General features: G+C 39.0%; 1 protein-coding gene across 1 annotated transcript in view; it reads left to right on the forward strand.

Moving 5' to 3' along the window:
- Window positions 1–13,009, forward strand: part of BIRC6 (baculoviral IAP repeat containing 6) — a 293,548-nt gene that overhangs the window by 240,092 nt on the left and 40,447 nt on the right. The window contains 1 exon segment of the mRNA XM_008174422.4: window positions 7,442–7,652. Coding sequence (XP_008172644.2) covers window positions 7,442–7,652 — 211 coding nt within the window.

The raw sequence follows: 13,009 nt of genomic DNA on the forward strand, positions 1-13,009 counted from the left end.
TATGTAAACACATTTGTTTCTGTTTGACCCTTTGTAGAGAAACTTATCTTTCATCATACTAGACTACTTTTTAGGTGGGTTTCAAAATTAAGTCTCAGAACATGCATCGGCCTGTGAACTGTTTTTACCTCAATAGTAAAACATTTCTAGTGCCTCCTGTGGTGAAACAAGGAAAAGTTTGGAAGTTCAGGGTGTGGTCTCCAGTACACAATTGATGACTCATTCTACTTATCATAGCATTGACCATTATTACCTTAATTTTTTCATCCATGGTCCTGTAGTCATTTCTCTAAACACTTCTGTGTGCATCAAGACTGCTGGCTTTTTCTGGGTGTTGCCCTTAGATTTATGCATTTTAAACGCTTGACAAACTCAAAAGATGATCCAGTAATAGTTCAGCATCAAATATATATTTTGTTGTCCCTTTGTACTTAAGAATGGTGGTAAAATAAAGGTCCCTAAATAGAGAATAGTCATATGTCCAACTGTATATATTTTTAATGGGAATCTGTCATGTATGTATGTGTATATTTATGGTGTAAATAAAGGAATGGTGTAGAAAATGTTTTTTGGTAATTTTATTGCTGTTCCCCATTCTTCCATATTATTACATTTTAAAAACATATTATATACGAATATCCACAGAATTTCATACTTGGAAGTCATGCAGTAGCTATAGAATTTGTGAAAAAGCAAAAGACTGTTGGTCACATTTTATCTTGCAGCCTGTGAAACTTGCATTTTATGGGGCAACTCCTGGCTCTCATTAAAACTCCAATTGACTTTAAGAGGGTGAGGATTTCATCCTAAGTGTTCAGTGAGCTAACAAAATTGAAAGTAAACCACTGCTGACAATGCGATAACACATTTTGCTATTAAAATCCAGAGGCTACATGGATGTAGCTGATTTTTAACAGAATTATTTAGGGTCCTGTTCTGCAAAGTACTTGATCACGTGCTTAAGGTTAAGCATGCTTTGCTGAACTTTAAACTAAACTTAAATTTGTGTTGTTGATAGATATAGGCCTTAATGCATAATCTGATTGTTTTCATTTGTGATGCAAGATGCTTATAGGTAGGTAAAATAACCTAAGGCTTTCCAATAGTTACTTCCTACTGTATGGACGTAACTGGATTATTTGTATTCATTAATGTGAATTCAGTATGTGATACTGTTGGAGCCCCCGGGGTGGGGGAGAAAATTTGAAGTACGTTTCTTGGGGCCAAATGGAGATGTTCTGTAATGGTTATGGATGGAGCTATACTAACAGAATGAGAGAGCAAAAACAACGAGGAGTCCTTGTGGCACCTTAGAGACTAACAAATGTATTTGGGCATAAGCTTTCGTGGGCTAAAACCCACTTCATCAGATGCATGGAGTGGAAAATACAGTAGGCAGGTATAAATACACAGCACATGAAAAGATGGGAGTTGCCTTACCAAGTGGGGGGTCAGTGCTAACGAGCCAATTCAATTAAGGTGGAAGTGGCCTATTCTCAACAGTTGACAAGAAGGGATGAATACCAAGGGAGGAAAAATCACTTTGGTAGTGCTAATGAGGCCAATGTAAAACTTCAAAAACAGACTCCAACAAGAGACTGCTGAGCTGGAATTGATATGCAAACTATATACAATCAACTCAGGATTGAATAAGGACTGGGAATGGCTGAGCCATTACTAACATTGAATCTATCTCCCCTTGTAAGTATTCTCACACTTCTTATCAAACTGTCTGTACTGGGCTAGCTTGATTATCACTTCAAAAAAATTTTTTTCTCTTAATTGGCCTCTCAGAGTTGGTAAGACAACTCCCACTGTTCATGCTCTCTGTATGTGTGTATATATATCCCCTCAATACATGTTCCACTCTATATGCATCCGAAGAAGTGGGCAGTAGCTCTAATGCTCTAATAAATTTGTTAATCTCTAAGGTGCCACAAGTACTCCTGTTCTTTTTGCGGATACAGACTAACACGGTTGCTACTCTGAAAATGTAATCAAGGTGGCCCATTTCAAACAGTTAACAAGAAGGTGTAAGTATCAACAGAGGGAAACTAGTTTATTTAGTGACAAAATGAGAGGGGTTTGCCTAATTTTCTGTCCTATATAGCAGCTGACTCAGGTATAAAGCCAGTGCAAATATTTGAACTAATTTTTCTGAGAGGTGTAACATTGAACCTGAGCTCTTGGCACAAAACTATATTTATTTTTAACTAGCTCACTTGATAAATAGATACTTGTATATTCAGGGTTATGACCTGTACAAGGTAAAAAACTCTGGATAAAAACAAGACAAACACTCTAATCAACAAAACCAATTATGATACTTACTCCAGACTAGCTCTCTGTTCTAAAGAAAAATATAGCAACATATGAGGTAAAATAAATCATTTGTCATACCCTACACAATCTTCCATGATCAATACTAAGACTAGCTTATTAAAATATTAAGATTAATACTAAACTTAATGAACCTAACTTGGAATAGCACTTATTTCATAGAGGAAACCACAAAGCAACATAGCAATCATTTAAGTCTTTTTGAAATGGAAAGTGCTATCCTGTGAAAGATGGTATGGCACAATGATCTACACAGTGCAATCACCCAGAAGTTAAACCTCCTATCCATGACAGCCATGCAGCAGAGAAGAAAACAAGCAGGCATTCAAAGGACTTAGAGTGATAATTAGTTTCTTTTGGCTTTTTGAAAATTTAGTCAGTATTAGAAAATATAGAATAGTCTGGAAACAAAGTAATTTGGTTATGTGGGAGATCATATCTCTGTTAAACTGCCACAGTTGAAATTGGCTCCTTCCATATAAATAAAAGGAAGCTGCTAGCTGGGCATTGTATGAGGAGTCCTTGGTTTTGGAACTCCCTCTTTCAGTCCAAGAGAGCCTGAATTTTTTAACCATCCAGGTGTTTTTCTCTTTTCTCAGCAGCGTGGAATGCCTCACAATGGTTTGCTGCTGTAGGTCCCAACCTGCGCTCCTTACAAATAGCCAGACAGCATGCAGGTTACACCCTTGAGTGTCTTATATAGCCACAGCCCTGGTCCGGCCACTCTGTCCCCCACCAGCCTTGGTTACTTCCAGCAGTCTTGATTACTACTTGCAGAGTAATCCCAATACACTTCCAGTCCCAGATTTTCCCTAAAAAATGTGTATTCTGTGCTGTCCAGCACTTTCCTCCTTTCCTGGACAGTCCAGATATATAGTCCATTTCCCCTCTAAGGGGATTGACATGCAATGGACTTCCTTAAATGCAGTTACCCAAATAATTCACAACACTGGATTTGTTTTAATTAAAGAATAAAACAAGTTTAACTACAAGGAGATAAGTTTAAGTGAGTACAAATATAAGGCATTAAAGTCAGAAATGGTCTCAAGAAAAATAAAGACAAAACACGTTCTAAACTTAAACTAGACTTGGTTTAAGGTGAAATTCTTACCACATGTGGTCAGCTCTGTAGCTGGGAGCATTTCAAGTCAGGATCTACTCCTGAAGTCCGTAGGCTGTTTCTTTCGTCATCTTGTGGAAGAGAGAAATGGCTAGGGGGAGAGAACTTGGGTTGCTTTTGTCCCTTACTTTTATAGTTTAGTCACCCCTTGAACTGCAGTTTCTTGAGCCTTACCCCAAGAAGTAAGGGTGGAAACATAGAATCATAGGAGTGGAGGGGACCTCGGGGGGTCATCTAGTCCAGTCCCCTGCACTCATGGCAGGGTTAAGTATTATCTGGACCATCCCTGACAGGTGTTTATCTAACCTGCTTTTAAAAATCTCCAATAATGGACATTCCAGAACCTCCCTAGGCAGTTTATTCCATTGCTTAACCACCCTGACAGGAAGTTTTTCCTAATGTCCAACCCAAACCTCCCTTGCTGCAATTTAAGCATATTGCTTCTTGTCCTATCCTCAGAGGTTAAGAATAATTCTTCTCCCTCCTCTTTATAACAACCTTTTATGGACTTGAAAACTGGTATTATGTCCCCTCTCAGGCTTCTCTTTTCCAGACTAAACAAACTCAATTTTTTCAATTTTCCGTCAGAGGTCATGTTTTCTAGACCTTTAATCATTTTTGTTGCTCTTCTCTGGACTTTCTCCAGTTTGTCCACATTTTTCCTGAAATGTGGCTCCCAGAACTGGACACAATACTCCAGGTGAGGCCTAATCAGTGGGGAGGAGAGTGGAAGAATTACTTCTTGTGTCTTGCTTACAACACTCCTGCTTATACATCCCAGAATGATGTTCGCTTTTGTTTTTTTGCAACAGTGTTACACTATTGACTCATATTTAGCTTGTGGTCCACTATGACCCCCAGATCCCTTTCCGCAGTACTCCTTCCTAGGCAATCATTTCCCATTTTGTATGTGTGCAACTGATTGTTCCTTCCTAAGTGGAGTACTTTGCATTTGTCCTTATTGAATTTCATCCTATTTACTTCAAACCATTTCTCCAGTTTGTCCAGATCCTTTTGAATTTTAATTCTATCTTCCAAAGCACTTGCAACCCCTTCCAGCTTGGTATCGTCCGCAGACTTTATAAGTGTACTCTCTATGCCATTATCTAAATCATTGATGAAGATATTGAACAGAACCGGACCCAGAACTGATCCCTGTGGGACCCCATTCGTTATGCCCTTCAAGCATGACTGTTAACCACTGATAACTACTCTCTGGGAATGGTTTTCCAACCAGTTTTGCACCCACCTTATAGTAGCTCCATCTAGGTTGTATTTCCCTAGTTTTTTATGAGAAGGTCATGCGAGACAGTAACTGACTATTTATCACGTTATCTTCTAGATGTTTGCAAATTGATTGCTTAATTATTTGCTCCATTATCTTTCCGGATACAGAAGTTAAGCTGACTCATCTGTAATTTCCTGGGTTGTCCTTATTTCCCTTTTTATAGATGGGCACTATATTTGCCCTTTTCCAGTCTTCTGGAATCTCTCCCATCTTCCATGACTTTTGAAAGATCGCTAATGGCGGAGATATCTCCTCAGTCAGCTCCTTGAGTATTCTAGGATGCATTTCATCAGGCCCTTGGTGACTTGAAGACATCTAACTTGTCTAAGTAATTTTTAACTTGTTATATTTGTATTTTAGCCTGTGATCCGACCTCATTTTCACTGGCATTCACTATGTTAGATGTTCAATCACCACCAACCTTCTTGGTGACAACCGAAACAAAAGTCATTAAGCACCTCTGCCATTTCCACATTTTCTGTTATTTCTTCCCCTTTCCCCTCCCCCCATTGGGTAATAGTCCTACCCTGTCCTTGGTCTTCCTCTTACTTCTAATGTATTTGTAGAATGTTTTCTTGTTACCCTTTGTCTCTAGCTAGTTTGATCTCGTTTTGTGCCTTGGCCTTCCTAATTTTATCCCTACATACTTGTGTTATTTGTTTATATTCATCCTTTGTAATTTGACCTAGTTTCCACTTTTTGTAGGACTCTCTTTTTTTATTTTTAGATCACTGAAGATCTCCTGGTTAAGCCAGCGTAGTCTTTTGCCATGCTTCCTATCTTTCCTACGCAGTGGGATAGTTTGCTCTTGTGCCCTTAATAATGTCTGTTTGAAAAACTGCCAACTGTCTTCAGTTGTTTTTCCCCTTAGACTTACTTCCCAGGCGATCTTACCTACCAACTCCCTGAGTTGAGTATTCTAGGAAAGTCTGCCTTGTTGAAATCCACTCTTTATTTTGCTGTTCTCCCTCCTACCGTTCCTTAGAATCATGAACTCTACCATTTCATGATCACTTTCACCCAAGCTGTCTTCCACTTTCAAATTCTCAAACAGTTCCTCCCTATTTGTCAAAAGCAAATCTAGAACAGCCTCTCCCCTATTAGCTTTCTCCACCTTCTGAAATAAAAAATTGTCTCCAATACATTCCACTTGTTGGATAATCTGTGCCCTGCTGTGTTACTTTCCCAACAGATGTCTGGGTAGTTGAAGTCCCCCATCACCAAGTCCTGTGCTTTGGATGATTTTGTTAGTTGTTTAAAAAAAGCCTCATCCACCTCTTCCTCCTGGTTAGGTGGTCTGTAGTAGACCCCTATCATGACATCACCCTTGTTTTTTACCCCTTTTATCCTTACCCAGAGACTTTGAACAAGTCTGTCTCCTATTTCCATCTCAACCTCCAATCCAAGTGTATACATTTTTAATATATGAGGCAACACCACCTCCCTTTTCCCCCCTGTACTGTATACTAATACTTCTAGTTCTGCCTGTTTATTCCTCAAACTCCTTGCATTTGTGTACAGATATCTAAAATCAAGTGTGAAGACCACGAGTTTCATAACTGACTAGTGATTGTGTGTGTTTCCAATTCTGGGGGCCCATTTTGAGACCAAGGCTTGGTTTTCAGAAAGTACTCCCACCTCTCTCTGTTCTGGATTGCACCCCAAAATATGACACCATCCTTGGAAGTTTTAAAGAAGAAGTTAAATACCTCTCAGGGATCGTCTAGGTATATTTAATCCTGCCTCTGAGATGGACTAGATAATCACTTGGGGTCCCTTTCAGGCTTACAGTTCTATGGTATTGGATGGATGTTAGTTGTCTCATCTTCTCCTATTTAGAGTTAAGGGACTGGTAATGAGAAATGAAAACTTGTAGTATGCCTTATCTCCAAGGGTAAGATGTGCTAAATGAAACATTAAAGTGCTCCTGTATGGTTCAACCTTTTACTAATGCGAGTTGTCAGTTAATTTTTTTGCTGGAGAAAGCAGAAATGTATTTTATCATAAACTCATTCATTTGTGAATACTCTGAATTAGAGCAATAGTTTTCCTCTGCAGTGCTGTTAAAAATAGTATGTCCTAGGGACAGAGGAAGCAGCTGTGTAAAGTATCTGAGTATTGCTACATTTTGAGGATTCTATGATGATATGAAATCCAGTTGAGAAATGATATTCAATAGATATTTGAACTCATAAGTGGAAAAGAAAAATAAATATGAGGGGAGAGATCTTTTTAAAGTGTGTGCATATATTTGAATTATTTGGAAGTCCTTGATTTTTAATGAAATATTTATTTCTACCTACAATTGCTTTTATAATACATGCATGCACTAAAATTTACATCATATACAATGCCAGCTTTGGTAAAATATACTAGTAAGTGAAGTCTAATGTTGGGGTAATTTTAAAACATAGTTTAGTTAGGATTTTTTCCTGTTCACTTTGCTCCTTTTTTCAGTCTCTGTATTGGGGTTTAGCTTTGTCTACTGTTTTTGGCCCTGTGTGTTACTTTGAGGTTTTTTCCCTACTTTCTGCTCGTTTGCACTGTGACACATCTAAAAGGTTGACTCTCATTAAATGAGAGGTTAAGGGGAAAAATCAGACTATTGTTTTCAGCTATTTGAGGTCTGATTGGAAGGTATATTGTTTTTACCTTTTGGTGATTTTATAAAATATTTGTTTTCTCTCTTGTAGTTTTGGATATGGCCAGGCATGTTCCTCTCTACAGAGCTCTGCTAGAGTTGCTCCGTGCTATTGCCTCCTGCACCTCTATGGTGCCGCTGTTGCTGCCTCTGTCTGGGGAAAATGGAGAAGAGGAGGAAGAGCAGTTGGAATCTCAAGCTTCTGTTGGCACTTTATTGGCTAAAATGAAGACATGTGTGGATACCTACACCAACCGATTGAGGTATAGTAAACATTTTAATCTCTCCTGAGCTTTCCTGTAAAGTATTTTTGGTGCATTTATTATTAATTTTAGAAAAAAACAAAAGCTGCAAAGATAAATATCTCTGTGCCACAGTCCAAAGTGATAAAACAGTATACCATTTTATTGCCTCTGCTAGGTTTTAAGGTCACTCTTCATAACATTTTATGTCATTATTCAATTAAATTGATTTTTACCAATTAGCAGAATGGTTTATGGACTACGATCTATCAGTTCAATTGAGATTTAGGTTTCATTTTTATGTATATTTTTTTGTTTTACCGTACATTCCTCTTACCAGAAGTTAAATAATAAACTTGAAACTTCCAAAATAAGTTGGTATGTTTTGGATATTGTCCCTTTTTAGTAGTAGTTACTCACCGGTAGGAAAGATTGGTACTAATCTAGTGTTTGGGGGCTTAAACCTTCCATTTTCCCTAACTTTATTCCTGCTGGGCTGCAACAAGACAAACCTAACTCTTACAGGTCCTGCTGCCAATCTGAAGATAGGAGCTGCTAACTAAATAAGCTCACTCCCTCGGAAGTGGGAGTGGAGCAGTCAGAGGCAGAGAAAATGAGGGCAACTGCCCTGGCTCAATGGCTTTTAAAAGAGAGATAACATGGTTGCCATGCCTGCTGCTTATAGGTGAAGGACGCACCTTATAAGTGGGCTCTCCCCAGAAGTTTCACTACTGAAGAAAAGCCTTTGGAGCTTGTCAGTAAGGGTGATATCCAGAGGGAATCATGAGTTTTTTGCACATTTGTGTTACTGTGGATTCTGCTATACGTATACATGCACTTCATGTGCAAAAGACTGGAAATTTTTGAGTACCAGTGGCCAGTGGGGCCACACATGCACCTTGTGCTGCCGTGCATACATATGTGTCTTTTATGCCATGTGTTGGCATGTAGGTATGCGATACCATTTGCCAGATTTAACCTTCAGCCCTTACAACTGTGGCTGAGGTTTGTGTACACCTTAGCCAGATACCCTGTGGACAAAAACGGTCACAGTCTTGCCCCAAGTCCTAGGAGAGCTAAGTTGGTGGTTGGGCCCAGTGAACATACGGAAAGAGACGGTTTTCTGTCTCCTCCCTGACTCTCAAACTCATAGACTTTAAGACCAGAGGCACCCAAAGGAAGAAAGAGAAAGTACTTACAAGTTACTGTAGTTCTTCAAAGGTGTTGCTTCTACATAGTCACACTCCCTGCCTGTATCTTCTGAAGGACAGTTGGGACCGCTTCTCCCTTTTATACCCTTGTGCCTGGTCTGTGGTGGTGGTGGTGGTGGGGGGGGGGGGGGTCGATGTAAGATACGCAACTTCAGCTACGGGAATACCGTAGCTGAAGTTGACATATCTTATTCCGACTTACCTCCCGTCCTCACGGCGTGGGATCAACGGCCGCGGCTCCCCTGTCGACTCTGCAACCGCTGCTCGCTCTGGTGGAGTTCTGGAGTCGACAGAGAGCTCGTTCGGGGATCGATATTTCGCATCTTAACAAGACGCAATATATCGATCCCCGATCAGTCGATCGCTACCCGCCGCCAGTAGTCTGGACATACCCTTGGAGACATACATAAGGTGAGGAGGCATGAGCCTAGGACAAATTTATTCCAATAATGTGAATATTGATGTAATGCTCTCCAAGAATTACCATTACTGGTAAGTAACTTCTCTGTAACAAAAGAGCTGAAAGGTTCAGTGGTTTTATTGTATCAACACTTTTGATAAATTTACCATTCAGTGTGATCAAATTTACCTCTGAAATTTTCAGCTTGGATAAGTTTCAGTATTGGCTTTAAAAATTGAAGTTGTCTCCAGAATGTATCATCATTCATTATTAATTTAGCACAGTGTGAAAGGTAAGGATGTCATCTTTTAGCACAAGCGAAATTAAAAACTTAAATTATTAGCATGTACTGTATCTTGTCTAGCACATATATCATTGAAATATTGCTCAGTTTTCTATTGGCTGTCAGTACGTTAAATGTGAGCTGAGATGACTTTATCATCATTTTTCCAGCATTTGAGAGTCTAAATTAAATTCAATTTTTAGTTTCATTTCCTCGCCATTCTAGCACTTTAATCTACCCAAAATTTGATAAAGTACAGCATACACTGTATCTGCTAACTGTGATAGAGTATAATTTTTGCCTCACAGAAAAATCAGAATTTTGGAACAGAGTTTATAGCAATAAAGATTTTTTTTTTGTTTTATGTTTTTTTTAAAGCGTCCAGGTAAAAGTAGAGAAAAAGAATGGGAGAATGTTAATATGGATTACTTATTCCCATTGAAAGTATTATGACAATTTATTCTTGGTGTATTTTGTTACTGGGCTTGTTTGAATTTTAGGTGATTTTCAATGGAATGATCTTATTTAAATCTCCATAATCAGTGTTCAAAAACTGATAATCACGGCTTGTGTGTGCATGTGTATGCACACACCTGCAGACTTATACTCTGGCTGTGGGAATGTGGGGGATCTATTCTCTTCCCCACTTCAATTTTAGAACTTCATCTGCCTTTCTCTGGCTCTTCAGAAGGGCTATGAGGTCTCTCAGTAGCTTCCTCTCTCCCACATAAGTGTGGTACAGTCTTCAGCTGGGTCTTCTCCTCCCTTTTTCCCAGAAGCACACATGTATCAGAGGGAATTTAGAGAGATTCTCGGATCATTTTCCCCCTAATCTTCTAAACCCAGACAAAAGGAAAGCAGACTGTGTGGGAATAGTGTTCATACACAAAAAGGCAGAGCTGGAGTTCCACAATTATGAATTTGACTTACCAGTGGCATGTGCATTTACAAATGGTGGAATAAAACCACACTTCTTTCAAACACGGGTTAATGTCTTACCTTTGAATTACATTAGGTGCATGAAGCTAAGTTTTGGGCCCAAAAGAAAGCGGTTGACATGTTTATAAAAACCTGGTGAATGGAACCTTCTTCAGATATGCAGTCTTTTCTGCCTACAAGGGAACTTCCAGCAGAAGTTTCTATATTGACAGCATGTCATTCACATTGCTAGAAAGGTCCTGTTTCATGGACCCAAGCCAGGCAAAAAGATTTCAAGGAGGCCTAGTTCTAACCTGTAAACTTGCGTGCCTACTTAGTTTGGTGTTTGTTTTTTCTGTGCCCCAACTCCATTTGAAGTCTAAGTTTATCTTTCCCTGGGATTGAACCAAAGTATTGTTTTAGCCCTTCTGATAACCACTTTAGAATGGGGATAGGAGTTTGACTTTTACAATGTGTGCGAGACTTCCCATTGTTGCTTGGGATACATGTGGCGTAGACTGGTTTGAGATTTCTGTCAGTGATTCCAGAGGATCTTCCTCAAAAGAGCTTTGATCTCTTCAGTTTGCAAGAATCTGTTTTTAAAACTATGTTCTTTTGCCAGTGTTTGGGAATGGGCAAAGACTCCTGCCATGGGTAGAGTTGGGTCTGGTTGTTTAGAAAGGGGTGTATGATGATTGAAGCTGTGCTCATCTATTAAGTGGATTTGTTACAGAAATGTAAAACAAAATGTAATAACTAGTGACTAAAAGGGAATTAAATTCTGTCTCTGAGTGGCTACCAATATAGTCAGGAAGACAGAAGTGTCTTGGGATAAAGAGATGTCTAAATTGTAATAGATTTCAGGCCAAAAGAAATGTTAGATCAAAGACATGCCATGGAAATGAATCCCTTGAGACAGGTTTCCCCATCTAGATCAAAGGAATTATTTCAAGTACCACATGTTGATTGGAAAGAAACTGAAAGATTATCAGTAACTATTGGGTATAATACTAAAGTACATAGACAAGAAGGCAAGACAATAAAGCTTAATCAAAGGTAGTGTAACTGAAAGACGTCATTGATTGTACAGTCATCCAAAGGTTTGCATCATGTTTATAATGGTGATGGCATCCGCATGTAGACAGAGATTTCGGAGACATTTAAATGAGTAATAAGCCCAAAGGAGAGGGAAACAATAAGAGGGCTTCACTGAGAAGGGCATGATATACAAAATAGATAACATGAGCAATGATACTTGTATCTTATAGCAAGAAGGCGGGGGGACACAAAGTATGAGAATGTAAAACTGAATCCTAATCTACAATAACTACAAGATATTATATTTAGCAGGACGGTTACCTAGATATTAGATGAGATATAAATTAACCTGTAGCTGTGGTTTCCTCTCCAGTCTCTCCAACCATTATTTTACTTAAGGTTATAAAGGTTATTATTTTGATATAAATACTGCAAGGCATTCTTATGGAGAAGGTAAACCAAATTTGAATATCAAATGATTAAAGTCAAAGGTACCTCCTTGAGGTACTTGTCCAAGGCCTGTTGCTCTCCCAAAAATCACTTATAGTACACTGTCTATTGTCACAGTTGAACACACTGCCTCTGAAAATCCACTAGCATTAGACCCTTGGAAAATAAAGCACTCAGAATTAGAGACCGCTATTGAAAATTTAGCCATCTGTACCCAGTCAGTGTCTAGCTACTAAAGTAGCAGCAGATATTAAGGTCCAGATCCTCAAAAGATATTTAGGTGCCTAGGTCCCTTTTATTTCAAGTAAGGATCTATGGCCTATGTCCCCTTTGGCCTTTGAAGATCTGGCCTTAAGTCCCCTGCATCCATTAAACTGTAGACCTAAATTTTAGCTTTGGGTTTCCCACATATCACCAGAACCAAGGAATCTAACATTGCTAAAGCTAATTATTTAGCAGTTAGTCATTACTAACAAAACTTGTAAACCCAAAATATAGTTTGTTTTGGGTTATCATTGTTAATACTTGACACCTAAATCATTTTCCTCTTCCCTCTTCAAGGAATCTAGCTGCAGAGCTGTTATGGGTATGAGCTTTGTGATGATTTGCTGCGCTGTCAGACCTTGCCTTTGTGAAAATTAATAGGCCCCAGTTTTGGAATAATTTAAAGCAGCTTTTTTTGAAAGTTAGTTTCATTTTCCTGACATGAGGCTCAATCACAACCTCCTTCAATCTCACCATGTGGTGGTAAAGGCCTAGTCGTCTTAATTTATACATCTTCCACTCCATCTGTGCTCCACATTGAGAGATGCTGCCCTAAAGGCTGGGGGTTTCTCTTCTCATGGAGGACCAAAAGCCAGATTAATTGTAATCCTGTGTGGGTCTGCTTTCATTTCAGACAAACAAGTCAGGAGTGTGTGTTCCATGCTTGAGTGGGATACGTTGCTATGTCCAAGGACGGAGGTTTTGTTTAGATTTCTTTTTACTGAGAGCCACAAATCCTGTAAATGAGTGAGATCTAGCACAGTCAGATCTTGGGTTACATCTCAGTGTGCTTATTAGTGCATATCTAATCCTT

This window comes from Chrysemys picta, chromosome 3, assembly GCF_011386835.1.
Source record: "Chrysemys picta bellii isolate R12L10 chromosome 3, ASM1138683v2, whole genome shotgun sequence".
Lineage (NCBI taxonomy): Eukaryota > Metazoa > Chordata > Testudines > Emydidae > Chrysemys > Chrysemys picta.